This window comes from Balaenoptera acutorostrata, chromosome 11 (genome assembly GCF_949987535.1).
Source record: "Balaenoptera acutorostrata chromosome 11, mBalAcu1.1, whole genome shotgun sequence".
Classification (NCBI taxonomy): Eukaryota; Metazoa; Chordata; class Mammalia; order Artiodactyla; family Balaenopteridae; genus Balaenoptera; species Balaenoptera acutorostrata.
The window spans coordinates 101,591,506-101,613,835 of record NC_080074.1 but is presented as its reverse complement, the minus strand read 5'-3'; the positions used below and the strand labels follow the sequence as shown (position 1 = coordinate 101,613,835).

At 49.1% G+C, this 22,330-nt stretch overlaps 1 protein-coding gene and 1 non-coding gene across 2 annotated transcripts in view; one reads left to right on the top strand and one right to left on the bottom strand.

Annotated features, from left to right (window-relative positions):
* The window catches only part of ANO2 (anoctamin 2), a 347,746-nt gene that overhangs the window by 241,737 nt on the left and 83,679 nt on the right, over window positions 1–22,330 (bottom strand). Inside the window, exons 5-7 of the mRNA XM_057557057.1 lie at window positions 14,869–15,020; window positions 11,514–11,568; window positions 9,121–9,172 (exon numbers count right to left, since the gene is read on the bottom strand). Coding sequence (XP_057413040.1) covers window positions 9,121–9,172; window positions 11,514–11,568; window positions 14,869–15,020 — 259 coding nt within the window. The remainder of the gene's footprint in view (window positions 1–9,120; window positions 9,173–11,513; window positions 11,569–14,868; window positions 15,021–22,330) is intronic.
* TRNAG-GCC (transfer RNA glycine (anticodon GCC)) lies at window positions 12,036–12,108 on the top strand. Its single transcript has one exon. It is a non-coding gene; the product is annotated as a tRNA-Gly (tRNA).

The following is a 22,330-nucleotide window of genomic DNA, read 5'->3' as shown; positions in this document are numbered from 1 at the left end:
ACACACAGCAGACCCTACTAAATAGGTGTCACGTGAAGGAGCGGCTCCGTCCCTGTAACTCCAATACACTCACCGCAGAGAAGCTCATGTTCAGCACAGAGCCACTATTATTCCCTCATTTCCTTCATGTTTGGATTCAGAGACTACAACGTGCCCTGTATGTTCTGTCACTCAGGACAGTCTGCCCTGGGTTGCTGGCTCCCAGATGGAAGGGATCATATCTCATCAGCTCGAGGACCCTGCCATGCTGGGATGCGGGGATGCACATTCAGTGGGGGGCAGTGGGGTGGCAGGGGGCGGGGTCTCTGATACACAATGATTTCCCTCGTCTCAAGCACGCTTTCTGTCCTGAACCATTCTTTCCGGAGACACTGTAGACCGTAGTGTGAAGAGGAGAAATTCGATTTTGGAGGGAAACACGCATGACGTCCAAATGCTAAGTGATCTGCATTTGCACACGACTCTGGAGAGACGGCCAGGCCGCGTGACAAAGCCAGACGACAGTGACGCGTCAAAATTCATGGTTTTCCACCTCCCGCACACAGTCAGGGCCCCACCGCGTGCTCGGAGCCTCAGAGGTTCTCAAACAATCCTCCTCCCTCCATCAGCCTCCTCTTCCTCAAACCGTGCCCCTATTTGCCTGGGATGCCAGAACGGCTGGCCAGGGGCCCACGTGGGAGCAGAGGCCCTCAGGAGGCCGCAGGGGCGCCTGGGAGAAGCAGCCACTCTTCCAGTGAGTTGAGAGCTGAGATTTCAGGGTTGCGGCGCCACCCAAGGGCCAGTCCTTTCCTGATTTTACGTCTCCTCCTCGGCATGCACAGAAAACATCAGAAATAACTGGGGCGGGGGGGGGGGTGGTGGGAGATGGGGGATGGAGGGCGGGTATAGGGAGTACGGGTTGGGGAGAGGTGCCCCGGGGCTGAAGGAGCTGCAGATTTGTCTTCCTCCGAGGACTGCAATTTCACTCTGAGCATCATTAATCAGTTCAAGAGCCATAACCACAGCAATGTGAAGCCACCCTACAATCATCAAGGGGAGGGATCCCAAGCCGGGAGGGGGCGGGGGGCGGTTCAAAGCTGTCAACATGGATACAGGCTGAAGCATCACAGGCGGGCAGGGCTCCAGCTAGACCCCACCCCACGCACTACCCAACCCAGTCCCTGCACCCATACCCACCCCCTGGTTGCCACGGCGGCAGCATATACCCTGAAGACAGTCGCCAAACTGCGTGGAGAAGTTCAGCAGGTGTGGAGCTCCCCTGCTAGTTCTCGGCTTTGCTTAGAGAGTAGCCCAGCATCTGAGAGCACTGGGCCGACATCCTGAACTCCTGGGTCCTGCCACTAGAGCTTCGAAACAGATCTCGAATCGTCGGAGGTCTAAAGCTATGCACCCTACGTCTCATCTGAAATAAAGTTCCTTGGCAGTGAATGCCAGTTTCACTTCTAGAATGTTGTTCACGCCTTGTTTGGTGCCCTCCAAAGGCCCGCAAGGTACCCGAGGCAGGGAGCACGCCCCTCTCACAGGAGTCTCCCATGGCTCCCGCCTCACTGCTGGGAACACGGGAGGGATAACGGTTGTTCCCCAAAAGAGTAAGCAGCCCTGTGGCGAACGTGATCTCAGCATCTCTTCCCATGATTCACAGGCGTCCACCTACCCGCTACTCCAGTTTTCTTTGGCAACCCGTGCTGATCAAGGAAACTTAAACTCTGGTTGACTAGTCTGCTTCCTAAAGAGAGGAACCAAGATGACTCAGGTCATCAAACCTGAATTGTCCTAAACCAGATAATCAGAGCTTCAAGATGCTGTCATTGACTGTGTCTCTGCCCCATGGCTGTGCACCTCCCCCTCTTCAGGTGGTATCTTAGGCGCCATTCCGTCAGTGGCTGCTGGGCAGAGGGAGGGGATGGGACACGAAAGGAAGAGGAATGGGGAGGGGGAGAGGCAAGCTGAAAAGTAACTGTTCATCCACAACTTCACCCAAGAATGGGAACTGCTTTGGCCTCTCAGCCACAGACTTCAGACACCAAGATTCTACCCCCAAACAAGCATGGAAATCAGTTTGAAAGAAGAAAATAATCAAACTTTAAGAAAAAAAAAAAAAAAAGAGTCCCTGCTTTGAACATTGAAATTCTGAATTTTTCCTTTCTTTTCAGCAAAAAGGGCTAATTGGTTCCATCATGCACCCTCCATCTGGCCATAACGGCAACGCTTTCCTCTTCAGGATGACATCCAAAGTCCTTCCTCTCTGCTCTAGACCCAGGGAGAGAGAGAGAGACCCAATCTTTTGTCCTCCTACTCCCAGAAGGGGGGCCAGCCAGAAGGAGAAAGCACTGAGAACATTTTCCTTCCCCTCTCGCCCCAAAGAGAAGCAGTGCCTCGGCCCAAACAAAGCATGGCCCACCGAGGACTTCTTTACTGATCCCCAAAGTCCCTTCAGGTCACCGGGTACTTCGTATCTGTTGCTTAGAACCACAATTCCCCAGGGAAAAGGCTCACATTTTTCTCTCTGCCCAGCAATGGCCACAGCTCTGCTGATTCAGCCAAGCCCAGCAACACTGGTCCTCTGCAAATACAGGGTCAGGGTCAAGGACCAGAGCAGGGTGGGCTCAGGCCCTGGGACTGGTACCTGAAAACACCCTCATAATATAAAACCTAAGGCTTCGCATTTAGCTTCCAAGACATCTCTGGTTTCCTGGACACAGAGCCTGACCCAAAGCACAGTTTCTGGTCCGCCTCCCAAAGTGAGAATCTCCTAAAATCTGCAAGTGCTGCCGAGTGATACGCAACTGCAGCTGTGCCCCTCCAGGCCAAACACCAGGACAGGTACTTAGAGGCATGATGCTCAACCCCTGAAAACTCATTTGGTTTTGATTCCCCCCAGAACAGGGCCCAGTCTGCCCGGCGTTCTGCTTTCATCCCTGTATTCCAGCCGGACGTAAATCTAAACCAGAGCCCCCCAGACAGTGCATTGAACAGAGACTATATTTACCCATCACCAAATTGTCTTGACATGTGCTTAATTACTTAAATGCCTTTAATCCCAAGCCTTTTCTTCTAACAAAATATAAACCAGTTCAGCTGGATGAATGATAAACCAGATGTTTACATCACACAACATGGTCTGGCTTCGGTCAAAATAATTAAGACATCGTCCCCTGAGTAGGGAGGGGAGATGCCCAAAGCATACATTTGTTTAAATGCTCTGATGCCAAAATATCTATGAAAATGTAGCTCTATCAAGCTGTAATTTTCTGTCCATGAAAAGGCAACAACTTTCATATGAAGGAACAGGAAAGGTGTCAGTGAAGGAAGCTTGGGCTTCTTTCCACGATAAAGCACACTTGAAAGGCATTCCAGAATGGGGTGAACTGGCACAGTCCTGAACCCAACCACTGATCTGACATTATGTTGATTAGGAGGCACCATCGGGCTGGGCCAAGTTTGTGATGACTTACAGGCTACCACCACCCTGCGGATCCCAAACTCACAAGTACTTCCAGGCTCTGGACATGGTGTGTGTATCAGCCCACCATCCCTCACTTCCCAGGTAAATAAAAGAGAAAGGGTGAGTTGGCTCTTGGGGAGGTTACAGAACAAACCACCCCAAATTAAAAGTTAAGACAGTCACCAAATGCCGATCCTTTTTCAAGGTCAGCTCCCCTTTCTTTGCCTTCTTCTGCTAATTTTTATCCTGCTGCCCCTCCTTTCACCAAAGAAGAAAGAAAGTAAAGAAAAGAAAAAAAGGCGACAGGAAGTCCAAGAGACCCTATTGCTGGCTAGGACATTGAAAGGGACCAAACGGTGAACGTCCATATAGCAAATGTTAGAAAAACCGCAACAAAGATTAAGCCCTTCACAGAGAAGACTTGGTTTCGTTTGAGGACTTCGGAGAAGCAACAGTCAGATCCCCAGAAGACCAGCACGTGGACCACTCTTCCCACTCCCAGACGTAGGCAGGGCAAGAAGCCTGTGGCAGCCCATCCTGTACTCATATCGTTGTCTACCTTTAGAGTCCCTGAGAGTCACCTGGGGAGTGGGTTAAACGTGCAGTTTGGGATTAGCAGATGCAAACTAGTCTATATAGGATGGATAAATAAACAACAAGGTCCTACTGTAGAGCACAGGGAACCATGTACACAGATGGTAACAGCTCTCCCGCTAATTCCAGGTCACGATGCTACCCTGGCATCCCCAACTGCCAGGCCACACCTTTGTAAATGGTCTCTCTGTTGATATTCCTGCCCTGAATGGTGGTCATGTGAGTGTGTCATTTGCTCCTGTTGGGACCCTAACCTGATTCTCTGGAGTGGTTCCCTTCCTGTCTTTGGTATCATTTGCTTTCCTTGCATGCATCTCTCTCGCTAGACAGCCATGTGGCTTATTTGTTCTTCTCAAATGCCACTCAAATGTGAGCTCCGTAAAGGCAGGGATCTGTGTCTGAGTCTCTACTCTAGTCCCCAGTTCTAGAACATGAATGATACGTAGAATACGAATAAATATTTGTTGAATGAATGGATGTCACAGGGGGAAGACCTCAGCTTCCACCTTCGCTGGAAAACCTTTCCCAATAACTTCATCCATTTATTAACTGATTAATTTACAAGAGCACTGAAGAAGAGCCAAGAAACTCGGGTTTCCATCAGCTCCAAATCTCTAACCTTGGGCTCGAAGTCAATCTCTCTGTTGGGAAAGTGGTTAATATCTAATATCTGTTGAACCTACTCTGCACGGGAGTTAAAGGATCAAAGGAGATAAAGAGTGTGAAAGTGCTTTGCAAAGCATACAATGACACACATGCAAGGGGTCCTTACTATCTTGGTTACAGGAAGACCTCATGTGTACAGAGATCTCTTATCTGGTTATCTCAGCTCTCACAACAGAGAACCCAGAAGAAAAAGTATCTCAATCTCAGGCAACCGATTCCCTAAGGTTACGTACCTAGCCACAGCAGAATCCTCCAGATCCTCCTGCAATGCCTTTTCGCTCTCTCTTTACCCCAAATTCTAATGAGTTTGTTTTTCTGTGTCCTAAATAGCAGGGCAAACCTTGAAATAGCGAAACTCAGGGAGGGAGGTCACCAGAGTTGAGAATTCAAAAACATCAGAGACTGTGGGGAAACAGCCCTAATAATACTTAGGTAATCCTTGAGGAAACTTAAATAACCTTATATTCTCAAGGATAATCCTGAATCCTACAGAAAAGCTTACGTATGCCTTTATATAGAGACCACATGTTGATATATTCTATATAAGAAAGCAGGGAATTTTAGAGAGACTTTAGAAAAATTTCGATATAAAAAGATGTTGCTGAGGACATTAAGTGCTACGCCACTGACTGTATTCCCCTCTCGCTTTGGTTCAAGGTCAAATTTGCAGCCCAACTGCAGAAGCTAGAGGGCCGTATGGTTTGCATATTTGTAGCCTATTTTTTCCTCCTAGTTTCAACATTCTATTTTAATTTGTGTTTTTCCTGTTTCTCATTTCTTTATTTATTATTTATATTATGCTGTTTTATTGTTTTTCTTGTAAGTCACCTCAGAAATTTTGTGGAACAAGACAGGACTATAAATCAATCAATACATACATCTTGTATGCAGCATAATGCTTTGCAAAAGTAGGCATTCAAAAAAATGTATTTTCTACAAAGAAGGAAGTGATAATACCAGATAAACGGGAGTGATTCTGAATTATTATTATCTTTAGTTTTATTTTTCCATCTTCTATTTCTAATCTTTATCATCTTTTCCATCTTTTAATTTCCACTGTAATTGAGGACAATGAGAAAGGGAATAAAGCTTTGTAAATTGGTCACAAAAGTAATGACCACATAAAAGGTAATTCTAAGACTGAAGGATCAATGAAAATGCCTTGGAAAACAATTCTGCACACGATCCTGTTCTTCCTTTTTCTTTTATTTTTATGAGGCAACCCTCCTCTGGAGGAAATCTAAGCCAATTCTAAGCCCATGTGTGTTTCTCTATAAAACCAGAGAGAAGGGCAATAAAATCAAAATTTACCCATGGCTCAAAGGTCCGTATTATCCTGAGGCCTCACAATGTTATCACATTCCTCATTCTTTCTGATCTTCTAAGTAAGATGGTAAGTTGGCCAAAAAGCTTAAAGGGTACTGTATTTTCCCAGGCGGAAGTCAAAGAACCTGAGAATCGGCCTTCAGCGTTCTCCTCTCCTGGGAAGCAGAGTTCAGTCCCTTGTTAGGAGCTAGTAAATCATCAGCAACTACTGTGGAACCAACAGCCCATAAAGACTCAGCCAAACGCCACGCTGAGTTCCCTGCATCCCAAAGGCAGAGGAAGTAGGATCGGAGGAGGGAGCCCAGGTTCTAGACCCAGTTCTAACAATGTCTCAGTATGTGGCTCTGGAAAAGCCACCCCTCCTGTCTGTGCCCCTGGTAACTGGAGATGATCATTCCTGACACACCGACCTTCCCGGTGAGTCATGAAGCTAACGCTGGATAACTTATGATGATACTTAGATGAATCCATGGGAGCTGGCTGTTCTGAATCTGTGCTCCCTTTGCCCTCTGTACGCTTCTAATATCATACCTACCCGATTATCTCATAATTATCTGTTTGCGTGTCTGTCCATATGGCTAAACTAAGAGCCCCGCAAGAACAGAAAGTAGGTCAATTTCATCTTGCCATCTCTCAGTTTCTATAACATCATTTGACACATAGCAGGTGCTCAATAAATGTTTTCTGAATGTCAAAAAAGAAAGAAATTTTTGAAAACTCCTCAACAACAAAATCCTTAAGATGTCTGACTTTGTGACATCGGGAAAAAAAAAAAAAAAACAGATCCTCAAAGGAAAAAAAACTGCTGTCTTAAAGCAGAGGGTCTCTAATGACTTTTCAACAATCTGGAGGCTGTCCCTCAAAACAAACTTTAGTTTTTAAGGACTTCCCAGTTTACAAAACAAACTAACAGTTTCCCATTTAATCTTTACAAAAACTCTGCGAGACACGTAATTCTTACCTTAAAGGGAAAACTGGGTTGGAGAGAAGTTAAGTCATTTGTCCACAAACACACATCACAGGGAACTCACCAGCTACTGCTATGACACTAGCCAGCTGAGCACGTTTAATTAATTCACTAAAGCAAATCAACTGCGTAGAACGTGCAGGACAGCCAGCCAAGTGCACTGGGGGATAAAAGATGATCCAGACACATCTCAAGGACTGTCTCGGGGGTCTAAGCCACGGACACAGATAATCACCAAGAAAGACATCAAACTTGATGGGAGTTCCGAGGAGAGGGCATAACGGGAGAACCTGGGGGACAGAGGTATTCGGTCTGGGGGTGGGCCCGGGTGAGACGTGGGGAAGGACATGCCGGCAAAGGGAACAGCAGGAGCTAAACCAGAGAGGGCAGTGGTCACGTTAAAAGGAAGAAAAGCAGGAGAGATGGACAGCGTGAGAGAGGAATGAGACGGAAATGGGCACAGCAAGACGCTGATTTCAAGGTTCTGGGAATATCTCAGTGGAGGTATCCAGCTGGCTGCTGGAAAGGCTGGTGTGCAATGGGGGACAGAAGTGGGAAATAGAAATTCACGGCTGCATGTCTTCTGTGCAGGGCGAGAGTGAGGAGGCCAAGGGAACGTGGAGAAGACAACCTTGAAAATGGGGGAGGAGGAAGAGGAAGCAAAGTGTGGTCCAGGAAGGAGAAACAGGATCTTCCCTGGTATCCTCCCTGGATACCCACTATCAGAAGATGGAGGTTCAGTGAGAGGGTTTGGAAGGATATAGAAAGACGAAGACGGAGGAAAAGGCCATGAAACGCGGGCAGGACGGAGTCACCTGTGACACCCAAGGGAGCAGTTCTGGTCCATCCAAGGAGGGTGTGAGTGAATAAAAGGCAGATTACTGGAACCGAGGAGTGAACTGGACTAGAAGTGAGGGTAAATTCCAGAACTCTGATAGAGGCCATGAGAAAATACAAACTACACCCTCAGACCTCTTGACGCCTCTGGTGGTCCTCGGCTACAAGCGCTCAAAGTGAGGGCTTCGGTCCATCCCATGGGACTGAGGGGCCAATGCCCCACCTCACTCACTCAGAGTCTCGTCTCATCAGCACCGTGCTCCAGACAGACAACACCATGTAGAAGATTTGATTTTTTAACACTGGAGTGGTATTTAAAATTCTGTCGTGAGATGAATACATCAGAGTCATATACAGTCGCCCCCTTGAGAGGTCCCACACTGTTCTATGATACTGTCACAACACAGCACCTGCTCTGATTCCCTCTTCAGCCCCTTCCCTCAGTCCTGAGGCAGCATATGGACCCCACATAAACTCTCCAACGTTAGCTATTATTACTGCCATCGTGGTTATTGTTCCTCAGCTTGACGGCCTACTTTATTCCCTAGACTTGCCTCTAAATGACTCTTTTCAACGAAAAGCTGCCTCAAAAGCCAAAGGTGTGTCACCCCAGGGTGTGTTCTGAGTGATGAGTGACAGCAGCCCCTTTGGAAAGAGTGTTCCACCTGCAGGGGGATCGTGTGGACACCGCGCGTGGACCTAAGCTCAGCGTATCACCCCCGCCTGTGTCCCCTCCACCACCCGTCAGCATCCGGACCGCCTGCCTTATACTGCAAGCTCCCAAACACTGAGGGTCCTGCTTCAAACACAAACACCCCCAGGTTCAAAAACCAAACCACAAGGCAGACAGGTTTAGCCAGACAGGTTTAGTGGTGACAAGGATGCTGAACTCAGAAGAGGTACCAGCAGACTAATTCACCCTCTCTGGGAGTCAGTTTTTTAGACATCAAGTGAGGGGCTTGGACTAAAAGGCCTCGAAGATGCCTTTCTTCTTAAAAACAAACGAATAAAAAGCTGCCATGATTTGGGTGGTTATTAAAACCTTTTGGAGACTGTGAAGAGAGAGGAGCTGAATTTTCGGGATCAAGTGAAAGGTGTCAGCAAGGATCCAGGGAAAGGAGAGGAAGGACAGAGACCCGGGGTGAAGGTCAGGGGGCAGCCCCAGCCCCATGAGGAATGGGGGCAGGCAGGGTGCCCCCTCCACATGGGCGTCTGTTTGTCTTGTTCTCAGTCTCCCTGGCGCCCCAGCCCCTGTCAGCACAGCCCCCGGTGGGAGGGTCCTTACCCATCATGTTGTTGGCTCCAGAGCAGGTGGTGCGCTTCAGGATCTCGCGTACCTAAAACAGACGACAGTTCGGCTGTGAACGTCTGGGCCACATGGTGCGTCCCCAGCCCGGGGGCGAGGATGGGCAGGCATGTGCCCAGCTCACGGACATTCCAACAAAGCATCTAACCCCCTCAGGCACACACCCCCCGTTTGCCACCCCGCCCCGCAAAATAAAGAAAAGCCTATAAGTTGACTGCAGTTACAGGAGGGAAGGGGAGCCCAGACTCACATCCCTCTGGAGGGCCCAGGAGGAAGCCGGGAGGGAAGGCAAGGGGGGGCGTGCCCTCCCCACCAGCCCCGACAGTGCCCTGCCGCTGAGGGGTCCTGAGCGAGCTCCCTGCAGGTCCTGAGGGCCCGTGGGCCCCCCTGCAATGGAACTGTCTCTCAGAGCTGCTTTGGGGACCCATGAAAGTGCTTTGGCAACTAGAAAAGGGCCACCTACATCTTGGTCCTTGGTGCTATCACTTCTCTGCTTTTCCCCCAAGTCCTTATCATGCCTCCCCAGTCAGAGCAGGTCCCACACATCCTCAAGACTCCAAGCGTCATAGCGCATCCTGGACACACGGCAGGCTGCTGCTCGGTGACCACTGCACATCAACAGGTCAACAGCCCCGACTGCGGGGCCTGCAGGGACCCTGTCGCTCACTCAGGAGGGCGGGGTGCTGAGAGCGTCCCAGCCAAGGAAGCAGGGACCCAGGGCAGAGTAAACCTGCAGGCCAACTAGTGCCCTCCAAGGGGTCTCAAGCCTGCTCCCGGCTCCAGGAAGGAAGTCGGCGTTGGGACAGACAGCTGGGCTGCCCAGATGCCCAGAGGGAAGGGGGCACAGGGAGATGCAGGCGAGGTCCTCAGACCAAAGCCCAGGGCAGAGCAGACCCCAGGACAAAACGCAAGGTCCTTTTCTCCCCCCGTCACAGTGTGCGGTAGACTGGGAAAAGGGCAGGAGGGGAAGGAAGAAGCTTCCAGAACGAGAAAAGATGTGTTACTCCATCATCATTTACACTCCCACATTCCAGCCACAGACCTAGAGGGAGTGGTAAATAAATAACTTCCAGCAGAATGGGGCCCAAGAATGTTTAATTCACTTATAATATAGTGCAGTATTCAACTGCAGTGATAATTAGGAACAGCATTTATATGGCAGTCTATTATTTTACAAGCACTTCGCAATTATCGGGTAATTTCCACAATGCCCTATAATGTCCCCCCCAGTCGTGGGACCCAAGCTGTGGGGAGACTTACAGCTTGTAACATCATCAACTAAAACAATGGGAAGTTTACACTTTTTTCTGTAGGAAGATAAAAGAAATCATATGCCCGTGTTAAATCTTGCTAGAACACTAGGCGAAGGGACCTGAGGTGTTTTCTTGCCCATCCTGCAAGCAAAGAGTCAGGGCCGTGTTTTCAGCATGACTTGGAAATGTTCTGCGTCTTCTTCCAATCACCTGCCCCTTCTTACCCTTCTCATCACCCTGCTGGCTTGGAAGTCCTCTAGGTACCTAACTTTTATTCCTCATTCTGCTGAAACTTAAGTTCTTTCCTAGGGATCAATGGAAACATGCTGCCATGTTTCCACTGTGGCCTAAGTGACCAGCGTTCCTTGAGCCCCTTTTTCTCTCCCTTCTTCTGTCCATAAGCTGGATGCTCTCCAGGTGGGGAGGGGATAAATGGATCAGTGAACAGAGATGCCCTACAGCTCAGACTGGGGCCGCAGGGCCCAGGCCCTATGTAGATTTTCACTGGAATCAATCACCCTGCAAAATCCAAAACCTTGACTTCAAAAGGCAAAAAGACAGTAGAAGAATGGCTACAGTCACAAATGTTGGCTTCCTATTGAATGGGCTGGTAATTCTGTCCTTGGACAAACTGCCCAGCTCTAGCATTCCCTGTGACAGCAACGCGCAGGACTTCTTTGGGGATGAAGAAAGAAACTCAGCAGCCCAGCAATGAGCCCTCATTTGGACACAAACGATCTGCCTGAATTTTTTTCAATTCATTGCATCTCAGAGCCTCAGTTTCCTCAACCGTCAAGCAAGGGGGTCACCTGACTAGCTGAAAGTCCCCCCCAGCTCTGATATTCCCTGCTTTTGTGATTCCAAGAAGGGCCTGGGTGGAGAACCATGAAGATGAGACCCCCCTCTCAAGCCAAGAGTGAGAAGAGTTGTTGGCTATTTCGATACTGGGATTGGGAAGCTCCTGGATGCTCCTTCCAGTTGCTAGGCAACTCCCAGCAAAGGATGATAGGAGGCAGCAGGGAGGGCGAGAGATGCCCTGCCAAAGGGGATTCAGGCTTCCTCTCCCCCTCCCGAGCCCACCACACCTGGTTAAGCACCTGGTTAACCGGTTTTACTTACAATGCGGCTACGGGTAGCATTATCAAAGAAGGTGTCCTTGTCCTGGATGTTGTACCTGGCGACACCAAGAAAGCAGGTCAATTCATTTCATTATCCCTGTTCTGGGACTACTGTCACCCCAGGCCCAGAGCAAACCTCTAGAAAGCAACATAGCAAGATGTGTAAGAGACACACACTCTCACAACGTTTACACTCTTTCTGACCCAGTAATTCTGAAAACTTATCATAGAAATGTATCACTGGGAAAATAAATTCAGTGGAACAAAAAGGTCCATAAATTAAAATGTTCATTGCAAACTTACTTATCACAAAGACTATGGAGCTAAGACGCAATTCCAAAACCTAAAGAATGGATTATCATACAGCCGTTGAAAATTATAATTATGAAAACTTTAGAAATACTGTAGAAAAAGTTAGACTATGATAGAAAAACATTATACTATGATAAGTTTTAAAAATGAAAGTATATAAAAAGGATTCCTGTGCGCGGACAAAGACAGTAAAAACACAACAACGGGGAACTCCCTGGCGGTCCAGTGGTTAGGACTCAGCATTGCCACTGCCGAGGGCCCAGGTTCAATCCCTGGTCAGGGAACTAAGATCCTGCAAGCCGCGTGGCACGGCTGGGGAAAAAGAAAAAACAAGACACGACAACAGAAAAGAGTGCAGTTTCAGGATACTGGGGTTACAACTGTTTCTCAAATTTTCATTTAATGTTGCCGCATCAGTTAGATACCCAACTCCCAATTATGCAAGACCTGTGTCTGTTGTAAACTTCAAATGTTGACCTTTCACTCAAAAAAACACCTGTGTGGAATAAAGACACACATGCAGAGAATGGACTTGAGGACACGGGGACGGGTAGGGGAAGCTGGGACGAAGTGAGAGAGTGGCAGGGACATATACACACGACCAAATGTAAAACAGATAGCTAGTGGGAAGCAGCCGTACGGCACAGGGAGATCAGCTCGGTGCTTTGTGACCACCTAGAGGGGTGGGATAGGGAGGGTGGGAGGGAGACGCAAGAGGGAGGGGATATGGGGATATATGTATACGTAGAGCTGATTCACTTTGTTATACAGCAGAAACTAGCACACCATTGTAAAGCAATTATACTCCAATAAAGATGTTAAAAAAAAAAATAACACCTGTGTGACTGTCCTTAGGGCATGTGCTGGAGGGCACACACACACCTGAACCATGCCCCCGGCCCCCTGGGAGCCCAGCCACTGGGGATGGGGGGTGGGGTGTTTCCAAGCAATTGATGCAGAGGAGAACGTGACCACATGCAGACCATTGCTATGAAAACTCAGAGGATGGAAAGCATATTCTGGCTGGGGGTGAAGAAGTGGCCTGGAAGGATCACAGAAGCTGAGTGAATGGAGCTGTGTGGGAGGTGGCAGGTCAGATGCCAGCGCCGGTGTGGAGAAAGGGCCCAAGGAAGGGGAGATGCGGAGGACGCACAGACTGCAAAAACAACAGCCGGCCAGGAGGTCAACACGCCAATCCCAGTGCAGCCACTTAAGCTCTCATGACCTTGGACAGATCCTGGACCTTGGTTTCCTCTCCATAATAGAGGGATAGTTATATCTGGACGGCCGCTTCACAATGGGAGTGCGACACTGTGATTTATAACAAGTATATATTTTGGTCTTCATCCACTGTGCTCACAGCTTCCCAAGCCCTTGGAATTTTCTGAGCCATAAGAGCCATCGAGCATTTTCTGAGCCATAAGAGCATCTTTTGTTATAGTATTTGGTCTCCTGTCCTCAATTCCTGAAATTGCTTCAGAGCCATAAAGGTGACAGGAGTGTCATGATACTCATAACAAGCCCCTTTCAACCACCAGTGAGTTTATGTTAATGAGGTGACTTTTGGAAAGCCGCTAAAGATAGGGCTGGTTGCCAGGGAAACCACCAGGAGTAGAGGGTTGGAACTTTCAGTCCTACCCGCTGATTTCCGGGGAGCAGAGCGGGACTGGAAGTTGAATCAATCACCAACGGCCAATGATTTGATCAATCACACCTATGGAATGAAACCTCCATAAGAATCCAAAAGGATGTGCTTTGAAGAGCTTCTGGGTTGGTGAATCAAAACGCTTTCACGCTGAGCCCAAAACTCACGAGGACAGAAGCTCCTTTGTTTGGGACCTCGCCTTATGTATCTCTTCACCTGGCTGTTGATTTGTATCCTTTAACATCCTTTATAATAAACCGGTAATCTAGCGAGTAAACTGGTTTCCTGAGTTCTGTGAGCCACTCTAGCAAATTAGTCGAACGCAAGGAGGGGGTCGTGAGAACCTCTGACTTGTAGCCAGTCGGTCAGAAGCACAGGTCACAACCTGGACTTGCTTAGGCATCTGAAGTGCGGGGCAGTCTTGTGACACTGAGCCCTCAGCCTGAGCAATCTGATGCTATTTCCAGGTAAACAGTGTCAGAATTGAGGTGAATTGTAGGGCACCCAGCTGGTGTCGGAGAATTTCTTGGTGGTGCGGGAAAACCCACACACACATTGGAACTGGTGACCAGAATTGGTACCAGAATCGTTGAGGGGTAAGAATTCAATGAGGGAGCATATGCATGTGTACAGAATTGTTATCTAACATGGCAAAGATGGGTAGAGATGGTACCCAGTGAATGGGAGAAACACAGCCCATCAATGCCATCTCCTCCAAAAGCAAAGATCCTGTATCTTTTCTTCCTTTCCAAGCCCATTCCTTTCCCTCTCTCACTCGATTCTCTTATCACTCTTGATAGTTTCTTATTTTATCATTAGCTCCTAAAACAGAATAAGTGTTTGGCTTCTGCATCTCCCACTTCCCAACTACGACTCCCCCTTCCAAAGGCTTCCCAAAAGGGCATCCCTGAGAAGAAAACTGATTCCCTCCCCTCCTCCGGGTCAGTGAGGGCACGAGCTGGCAGCTGAGAAGACAGACGTCCAGAAGCTTCATCCACCGTCTCTCTGGATTATCACAATATCTTGAAACCCTGTTAGACTGGGAACAGAGCAGAGTGGTCTCCCCGCGGAAGGTAAACAGGTATTGGACCACTTTGCTCACAGAGTCCCGAAGTTTCTGGTTGTCTGCTCCCTGAATCTCCATCCATCATGCGAAGTGACTGAAATGGCAGGTTTTCCCAGAAGCCACGGGATGAATATTCAGGAGCTATCTGCGATCATCTCGCTCAGGGACAGGGAGTGGGAAGGCAGACACAGGGAGTATTCCACCCTGAGAGCAGGCTTCCTCCCCCATCCCCCAGGCACCCGGGCACTCAGCTCCTGAGCCGAGGCACCAAGTGGTGCTTGAGGTCCCTTCCCATCCCCCACACAACCCCACCTCCAGAGTCCCAATACTCACAGGTACATTTTCTCCCTGGAGAACGGATAGGACAGGTTTTTCATCCTGTTGTTACTGTGCTCGGGCACTCGGGGCTTCAGGGGTGCACTCAGCTTCTGCAGGATCTTGTTGAACGTCTTCGTGATGCTGCCTTCTGACTTGATCACGTACGTCTACGAAGGCAAAGCCACGGGTGTGAGAAGGAGGCCGCGTCCAACACTCAGAGGAGAAGGACTCACAGCCAGAGCTGCAGGGGGCTCAGATTCCCCCCGTAGGGGACACTCTTGGGAAAGGACGAGACTGGAGAAGCCAGCAGGAGGGTTCTGCCCTTCCTCTCCTTCCTCTCCTGCTTTCACAAGGCGGTAAACCCCCTCAACTGTTTGTGCGAATGGAGGTGGCCAGTGCAGGGAAGGAGGAGCGCAGTTTGAAAGGAGTCCAAACTTTCTATACATCTTTGTTATATCATCACAGAAGACCTACTGTGTGACCGTCACCATACTAAGGGCTTTACTCAAATGAGCTCCAATGCACACTGCACCCAGCCAGCTAGATAATATTACTCTCCTGTTAATGAGGAGGAAATTAAGGCTCAAAAAGGTGAGATGAGTCAACAAAGGTCACACAGATAGTAGCTGGGCGGCTGCTTGGATCTAACTCATGTCAACCCAATCCCAAGTCTGCACTCTACAACCAGACCACGCCCCTACGTGACGATCCAGCATCACTTCTCTTGTGCTCTTCTTAGGAGATATCTGATAAATGAGTCTGCTTTCAAAGTACTAAGCACCTAGTGAGTACCTGCCTTGAGTAAAGCACTGCGTTAGTACCAAGATAATCACTGGTATTTATAATACCTATGGTTTTTCCTAACGTACAGAGTGCGTCTGCATACATTATAGCTTCTGGTCTTTCTAATTTACGGATGTTGTCATTGAGACACAGAGGTTGTACTTGTCATAGCAATGCTCTGGTGGATTAATGGCCACAAAATTTTTTACACGACTTCTCCATTCAAGAGGTGGCATCTCTGTTTCCACCCCCTTAAGTCTGGGTGGGCTCTGGGGCTGCCTGACCAGCGCAGCAGAAGGGACACTATGCCAGTTCCACCCTTTAAGAAGATGGGCAGCTTCTGCCTTGGTCTTCCTTGGTCTCTTGAAGCTCTGAGCCGCCTGCAGCAAGTCTGAGGAGACATGCGGAGAGCACTCAGGGAAAGGACGAGGTTGAGCCCCACCTTCCGCCTACCCTGCCAAGCATCAGGCGTGTGAGGGAGGCTTTCTTGGACCTTCCTGTCTAGTTCAACCCCAAGCCAAATACCACCAAGTGACCCCAGTCAACACCACGTGGAGAAGAATCACCCCGTCTAGCTCTGCTCAAGATACTGAGCAAAAATTCATAAGACAGAATAAAATGGCTGTGTCTTACTGACTAAGCTGGGGCTAATTTGTCCTGCTGCGGTAGATGACCAGAAGAAGGCCCACATCCGGATCCTCCGACCTGAAAGCCGGTTGTGTTCTCTATCAAGATATCCTTAAGATGCTTAAATCTACAGAGGCTGTAAAACATGTACAAAACACTTGTAATATCGATGGAGATAAATGCCACAAGATACTCAAAATGCTTTGAGGGCTCAAAGAAAGGAGACAGCACATCCAGCTGAAGAATCGGAAAAGTGCTTCCTAAGGAGAGCAGCATTTCTGTTGGGACTTGAACAGAAAGGTAACCTCCTTTTGTTTTTTTGTTCTTTAATAAAATCATGATAATCAGTGGGAAGGGGGAGAACCTCCCCAATCTAACAACTGAAACATAAGCCCAGTTTATTTATTTCTTCTGATACATTTTTCTATGCATTTTGACTTAATTTCAATCACAAAATTAACACAGTTCTAGTAAACAAAGAAACCAAAACCAGGGACTTCCCTGGCGGTCTAGTGGTTAAGTCTCCATGCTCCCACTGCAGGGGGCACGGGTTCAATCCCTGGCCAGGGAACTAAGATCCCACATGCCGTGCGGCGTGGCCAAAAAAAAAAAAGAAAAAAGAGACCAAAACCAAAACGTATATTAACTAACGTTAACAGCTTCCTTTCACTTCCAATCCCATCCCCTCCTCCACTCCAGAGGAAATCTCCATTCACAATTTGGAGTATGTTTTATACTGACTCTCTCCACACATATTGTATGTAACTGAATCCCTTTCCAAACACACCTGTGATCATACTTCACAGGTACGATCGTATAATTCTACAATTTGCTTTTCTCGTTTAGCAATATATCCCGGGTACATGTCTTTCCAGGTCAGTCCACGTAGAACTACCTTCGTGAAGGCACCATATGACACAGTGGGCACGAGTTCTAATTTGTTAGTCACTTCCCTAGTGATGGGCATTTATTTTAGCCTCTACACGTGTTTTATCTTCTTTGATCATACTTCTATTAACCTCACCTCATACATACTTTCAATGAATAAGGCTCGAACAGATATCAGCAAAGACATTCCAAGCTAACAAAAAAAGTAAAAAAGTTCAAGCTGGATTTAAGAAAGGTTCACAGCCTGGTTCTTTGGTGCTCAGGTTCTGATGGGGGAATCGTGACGGTTCACGGCAGAAAGGCACGCGGAGACCAGTGCATGGAGATCCCGCTGCATGAGGCAACAGGAAGTCAGTGAAGGGTGTGAACAAGGACAACATCAGAGCTGTGAATCAAGAAATTCATCAGGTGGGGTTCTGCACAAAGAAGGAGCCAGCCTTCTGACACGAGGGGACCGTTTACTTCTGGGAGCACAGACCATTTCTAAGCATCTCCTACGCACCTGGCTTGACGTACATCAGCACTAATCTTAAAGACGTGCCTCTAAAAACCGAGAGGGGTTAAGAATCTCAGTCAAGATCACACAGAGCGCGTCAACCAGATAATAAGTGCTGGAGCCTCGGAACCTCGTGGCAGAGCCTGCGACCTTGGCTGCTTCACTTTACTCTTCCTCTGCCACGACGTGAGTGATCATCGGGGAAAAACAGTGTGCAACTTGCTCTACTGCCCCTACTGTCATAAAGCTCTTGACCCTCCTGCCATCGGTCACTTAGATGCAGAGAGCTCACCTCTGGGGCATCCTTGGGCCTGGAGGGACAGGGGCAGAAAGATGACCCCTTCACCCTGTCCCAACACATCTCATAGGTCATTTAGGGCAGGTTCCAACCGGGCACGTGTCCTGCAGCGTGTTCACCATACCCGTAACCATGCGTCTTTAAAGGGCGTGTGCGTGGCAATTCAAGTTTCAGAGCAGGAGGGAAGTTGACTGGCTCTGCATCCTAGATGCCTTGGAACGACAGACTTGGACCGACCAAGGGTGTTTCTCCTTTGTCCACTTCTCCCCATGTCCACCTCTGGTTTCCTAGTCTAAGGAGGCTTCAACTACAGCAATAACTGGCTTCCCACCTCTCTTGCTTAGGGCGGCCAGATTTAACAAATAAAAATGCAAGAAGTCCGGTTAAATGTGAATTTGAGGTAAACAATAAATTTTAACTTCTAATGAAACAATTTTTTCATTAAAAAAGACAACTGGAGGGCATACTTACATAAAAAAATTATACTAGAGCCACAATAATTTTTTTGTATAAGTATGTCCGCTGCAGTATTTAGGACATACTTACGTTGATACTAAACAAAGTACTCATTGTTTATTTGAAGTTTGGATTTAACTAGGCATCCTGTATTTTATCTGGCAACCCTACTTCTGTCCACCTCTAATTTGGTCTCCACGCTGGAGCCAGAGTGATGTTTCTGAAGCAAAAATCTGATCATGTCACCTCCCTGCGGAGAAGTCTTCAACCATTACCCATTGCTCTTATGATGAAAACCAAAATTCTCCACACAGCCTGGGGGCCCTGTAGAAGTCTCCACCTTTTCCTTGCCCCACGGTCCCCTGCTCACAGCACCCAGACACCAGCCTCGGGCAGTATTTTTAGTACTCTACACCCTTCGCCTTCTCCCTCCCCCTCACCAACCTCTGTTCACACTGGAGTTCTCACTCCGTTGTCACTTCCTGGGGGAAGTCTTTCTTGGCTTCCAGACAAGAGCAAGTCCCATCTTCACAGCATTCCGAGGGCCCAAATGCCTCTCCTTCACAGCACTTATCACAGTTGTGATTTTATATTTATGTGAATGATTATTTGATTCATGTCCAGCCGCCCCACTAAACAATCTCCACGAAGGCAGGACACTGTCCAAACCATCCCCTATGGTTAAACAAACGAATGATAAATCTCTGGGGACCCAGCATTGATGACAGCAGTTGCTGCCACTGCAGGAGCCCAGGCTGGGGACAGAACAGTCCTCAGGTAACAGGCCCTGGTAGAAAGAAACCATGATGGAGAATAAAGCCACAGCCCAAAGCCACTGGCCGGCCGAAAGGTCTCCCGGCCTGTCCCCACCAGCTGCAAGGGCGCGCGGGGCTGCCCAGTCCTGGCAGAGGCCAGGAGGACCTGTATTCAATCCATGCGGATTAACAACCAGCACCTGCCCCAGGGCCTCGTCCTGGAAGAAGGTTAGCTGAGCACCTCCAAGCTGCTCTTGAACCTTTTCTTAGCAGTGGGTCTGGCAGAGCTCCCCACAGAACCGGTCTAAGGGGAATGGGGCCTGTGGCATGTCCTTGGAGGGACCAGGAATGGTACCAGAATAAATTCTGACTGTTCCTTGATGGGGAGAGGGTGCTCAAAAGCCCTACAAAGAGCATCGTTTACCTCCAGGAAAAAAGTAAACGGTGCCAAAGGCCAGAGTCCCACCAGAACCGTCAAGGCCACCTCCACCCCACAGCCCTGATGGAGGCCCTACACACACACCCGGGCAGACACACGGCCCATGCCCACAGTCAAACACGGCCGGCGGCCCCGTGCACGCTACCATGGATGCTAAGCTTGGAGGACAAAGGACCTGCTTCCTGCCTCTGTGCCTTTGCACGTGTCGTACCTATGCCTGGAACTTCTCCCCTCCCTCTCCACCTGAATTACCCTCCTTCTCCTCCTCCACTGGGCTCAAGTACCAGCTTTCCCAGGAAACCCTCCTTAGCCACTCGCCTGCTGTCATGCTTCCTTAGCATCCTGTGAACGAATACCTGTGTCCTAACGTTTGCCACACTCTTCTCTAACTTGTGGTTCACGCGTCTGTCTCCCCAGCAGACTGTGGGCATCTGGGGAGCAGGGAGCACGCCCTGTGTGCCTGGCACACAGGAGGAGCACGTTAATGTCTACGGAGTGAATGACCTGGGTCCTGGTCCTTGCTGATGCTAACGAACTGTGTAACCCTGGGCAAGTGGCTCTCCCTCTCAGATTCTTCATCTCTAAAGAGAGAATTGGGGAACTTCCACTTCCCACTAGGATGGAGTAACAGGGACCATATTTACCCCACCTGAACCAACCAAAACACCCAGAGGAAAAACAAAACATGAAATAATGGTTGCTCTGGTCGGAATGTTTGTGTCCCTGCAAAATTCATATCCTGAATCCTGATGCCCAGCGTGATGGCTATTGGACGGTGGGGCCTTTGGGAGGTGATTAGGTCATGAGGGTGGTGCCCTTGTGAATGCGATTGGTGCCCCTATAAAATAGACTCCAGAGAGCTCCCAGCCCCTTCCGCCATGTGAGGACACAGCAAGAAAGTGCCAGCTACGAACCAGGAAGGGGGCTCTCGCCCAACCATGCTGGTATCCTGGTCTCAGACTTCCAGCCCCCAGAAGAACTGTGAGAAGTAAAGTTCTGTTGTGTACAAGCCTCCCTAGTCTGTGGTATTTTGTTAGAGCAGCCCAAACAGACTAAGAAAGCAGTTTTCAAGATACTGGACACTGAGAAGTAACGAGTTCCTGAGAGACAGGAAATGAAAATGGTGACTCCTGGGATCGCTCCAGCTCACCGCCTAGAGAGAGGTCCAGGGCTGCGGGGCAGGAAGGGGAAACAGGTGGAGGCCCACACACTCCCTGGGCTGAGGAGCCTTAGCTGTAGGTCTGGGGAGACCAGGGCAACCAGAGCTCCCAGGACAGCACAGCCAAGGGGAGAGAGGTTTGTGAAGAAGCCTGCAGACAGTCCTCCTGGAGCACTGGGCAGCGGGGTGGGAGGAAGCTACCGGACGCTGGAGAAAACCCATCTGCAAGGGTTGGGAACAGCCCCTCTCCCCACCAGCCAGGATGGAGAGCTCACCATTCGAGGGGCGTTGGGTAGGGTCCTGGGGTCCGCTCACCAGTGGGCATAATTAGCCTGAGGCTGAGCCCCGCTCCAGACCCACTTCGCAAATCATAAAAGACAGAACTTGACTAAATGGCTTTGAAAGTACCATCCAAGTGTAACCTTCCTTGGCTTTAGACATTTAATGAAAAAGACACATTCGTTCTCAGCACAGACACGCCTGGGCGCCTCCTGGGTGCCAGGCGCTGAGCCTGGGGCTTGACTGGTTGATTGTGCCAGAAGCTGAAGAAGCACGGCGATGAGGAGGACCCCTCCACGCACAGGATGCTCACCCTGGGATCCCACAGGCTCCACGTCACCAGGGTCCAGAAGACTCGGCAAGCCCGGCCCACCCAGCAGTGTTAGCCTCGCTACGTTACAGACAGGGAAGCTGAGACTCAGAGGGGCAGGGAATTGCCAGCGTCAGGGGTGAAACCAGGCCTCGGAACCCAGGTTTCCTGACTCCCCTTATCCAGGCTCTCTTCTTAAACCTCGGATCCTTGGAAGGGCTGCGTGGTCCCCGAGAAGGCAGAAGGCCGGAGCTCCCTCTCCGCCCCCACCAAGCCCAGCAGCCCGGCTCTTCCCCCGTGTTCCACAGGGTCCACGAAAGGCGCCCCGATCCTCTTTAGTATTGTTAATACAATCAGCAGCAGCAGCGTTATTACTGTTATTCTTGGACAGTGGAGAATGAGGAACATCCTCAGAAACGGCGAGACACATGTTCACCAGCTGTTCCCCATTACGCCCTCCCCGGGTACACGATACGCCTTTCATGTGCTTAAAATCATAAATAACTTTTAAAGTATGTTGTTCTTATTTTTTATTCCAGGGCTCAAATGTGGTTCTCATAAAAGTCCGCTTTGGCCTCATTGTCACAAGCTAAGAGGTTTACTGAAAGGCCTTCTTTTCTTCTTTCTTCCTCCGTCTCCCTCAGCCTCTCTCCTCCAGAGGGGCACGGCAGTGCGGTCTCAGGGCTAATTTGTTTCCTTCCTGCATTGGAATCATGTTCCTTCCCAGGATGCAAGGCACTGAGGCTGCAGTGATTGTCTATCATGGACAGATACAGGCTGCTGTCCCCATTTTACAGGTAAAGAAACAGGCACAGAAAGTTTTACTAGCATACCCGATGTCACGCAAACACTAGGAGATCCAATGATCCCCCCCAAAGATCAAGGGAAGGGAATAACCATATGAGATCTAAATAAAATAATCTTGATTATCCGTGAGTCCCTCATCTGCAGTGATCTAAGAGGGCCTCTTTCTGCAACTCGTAGGAA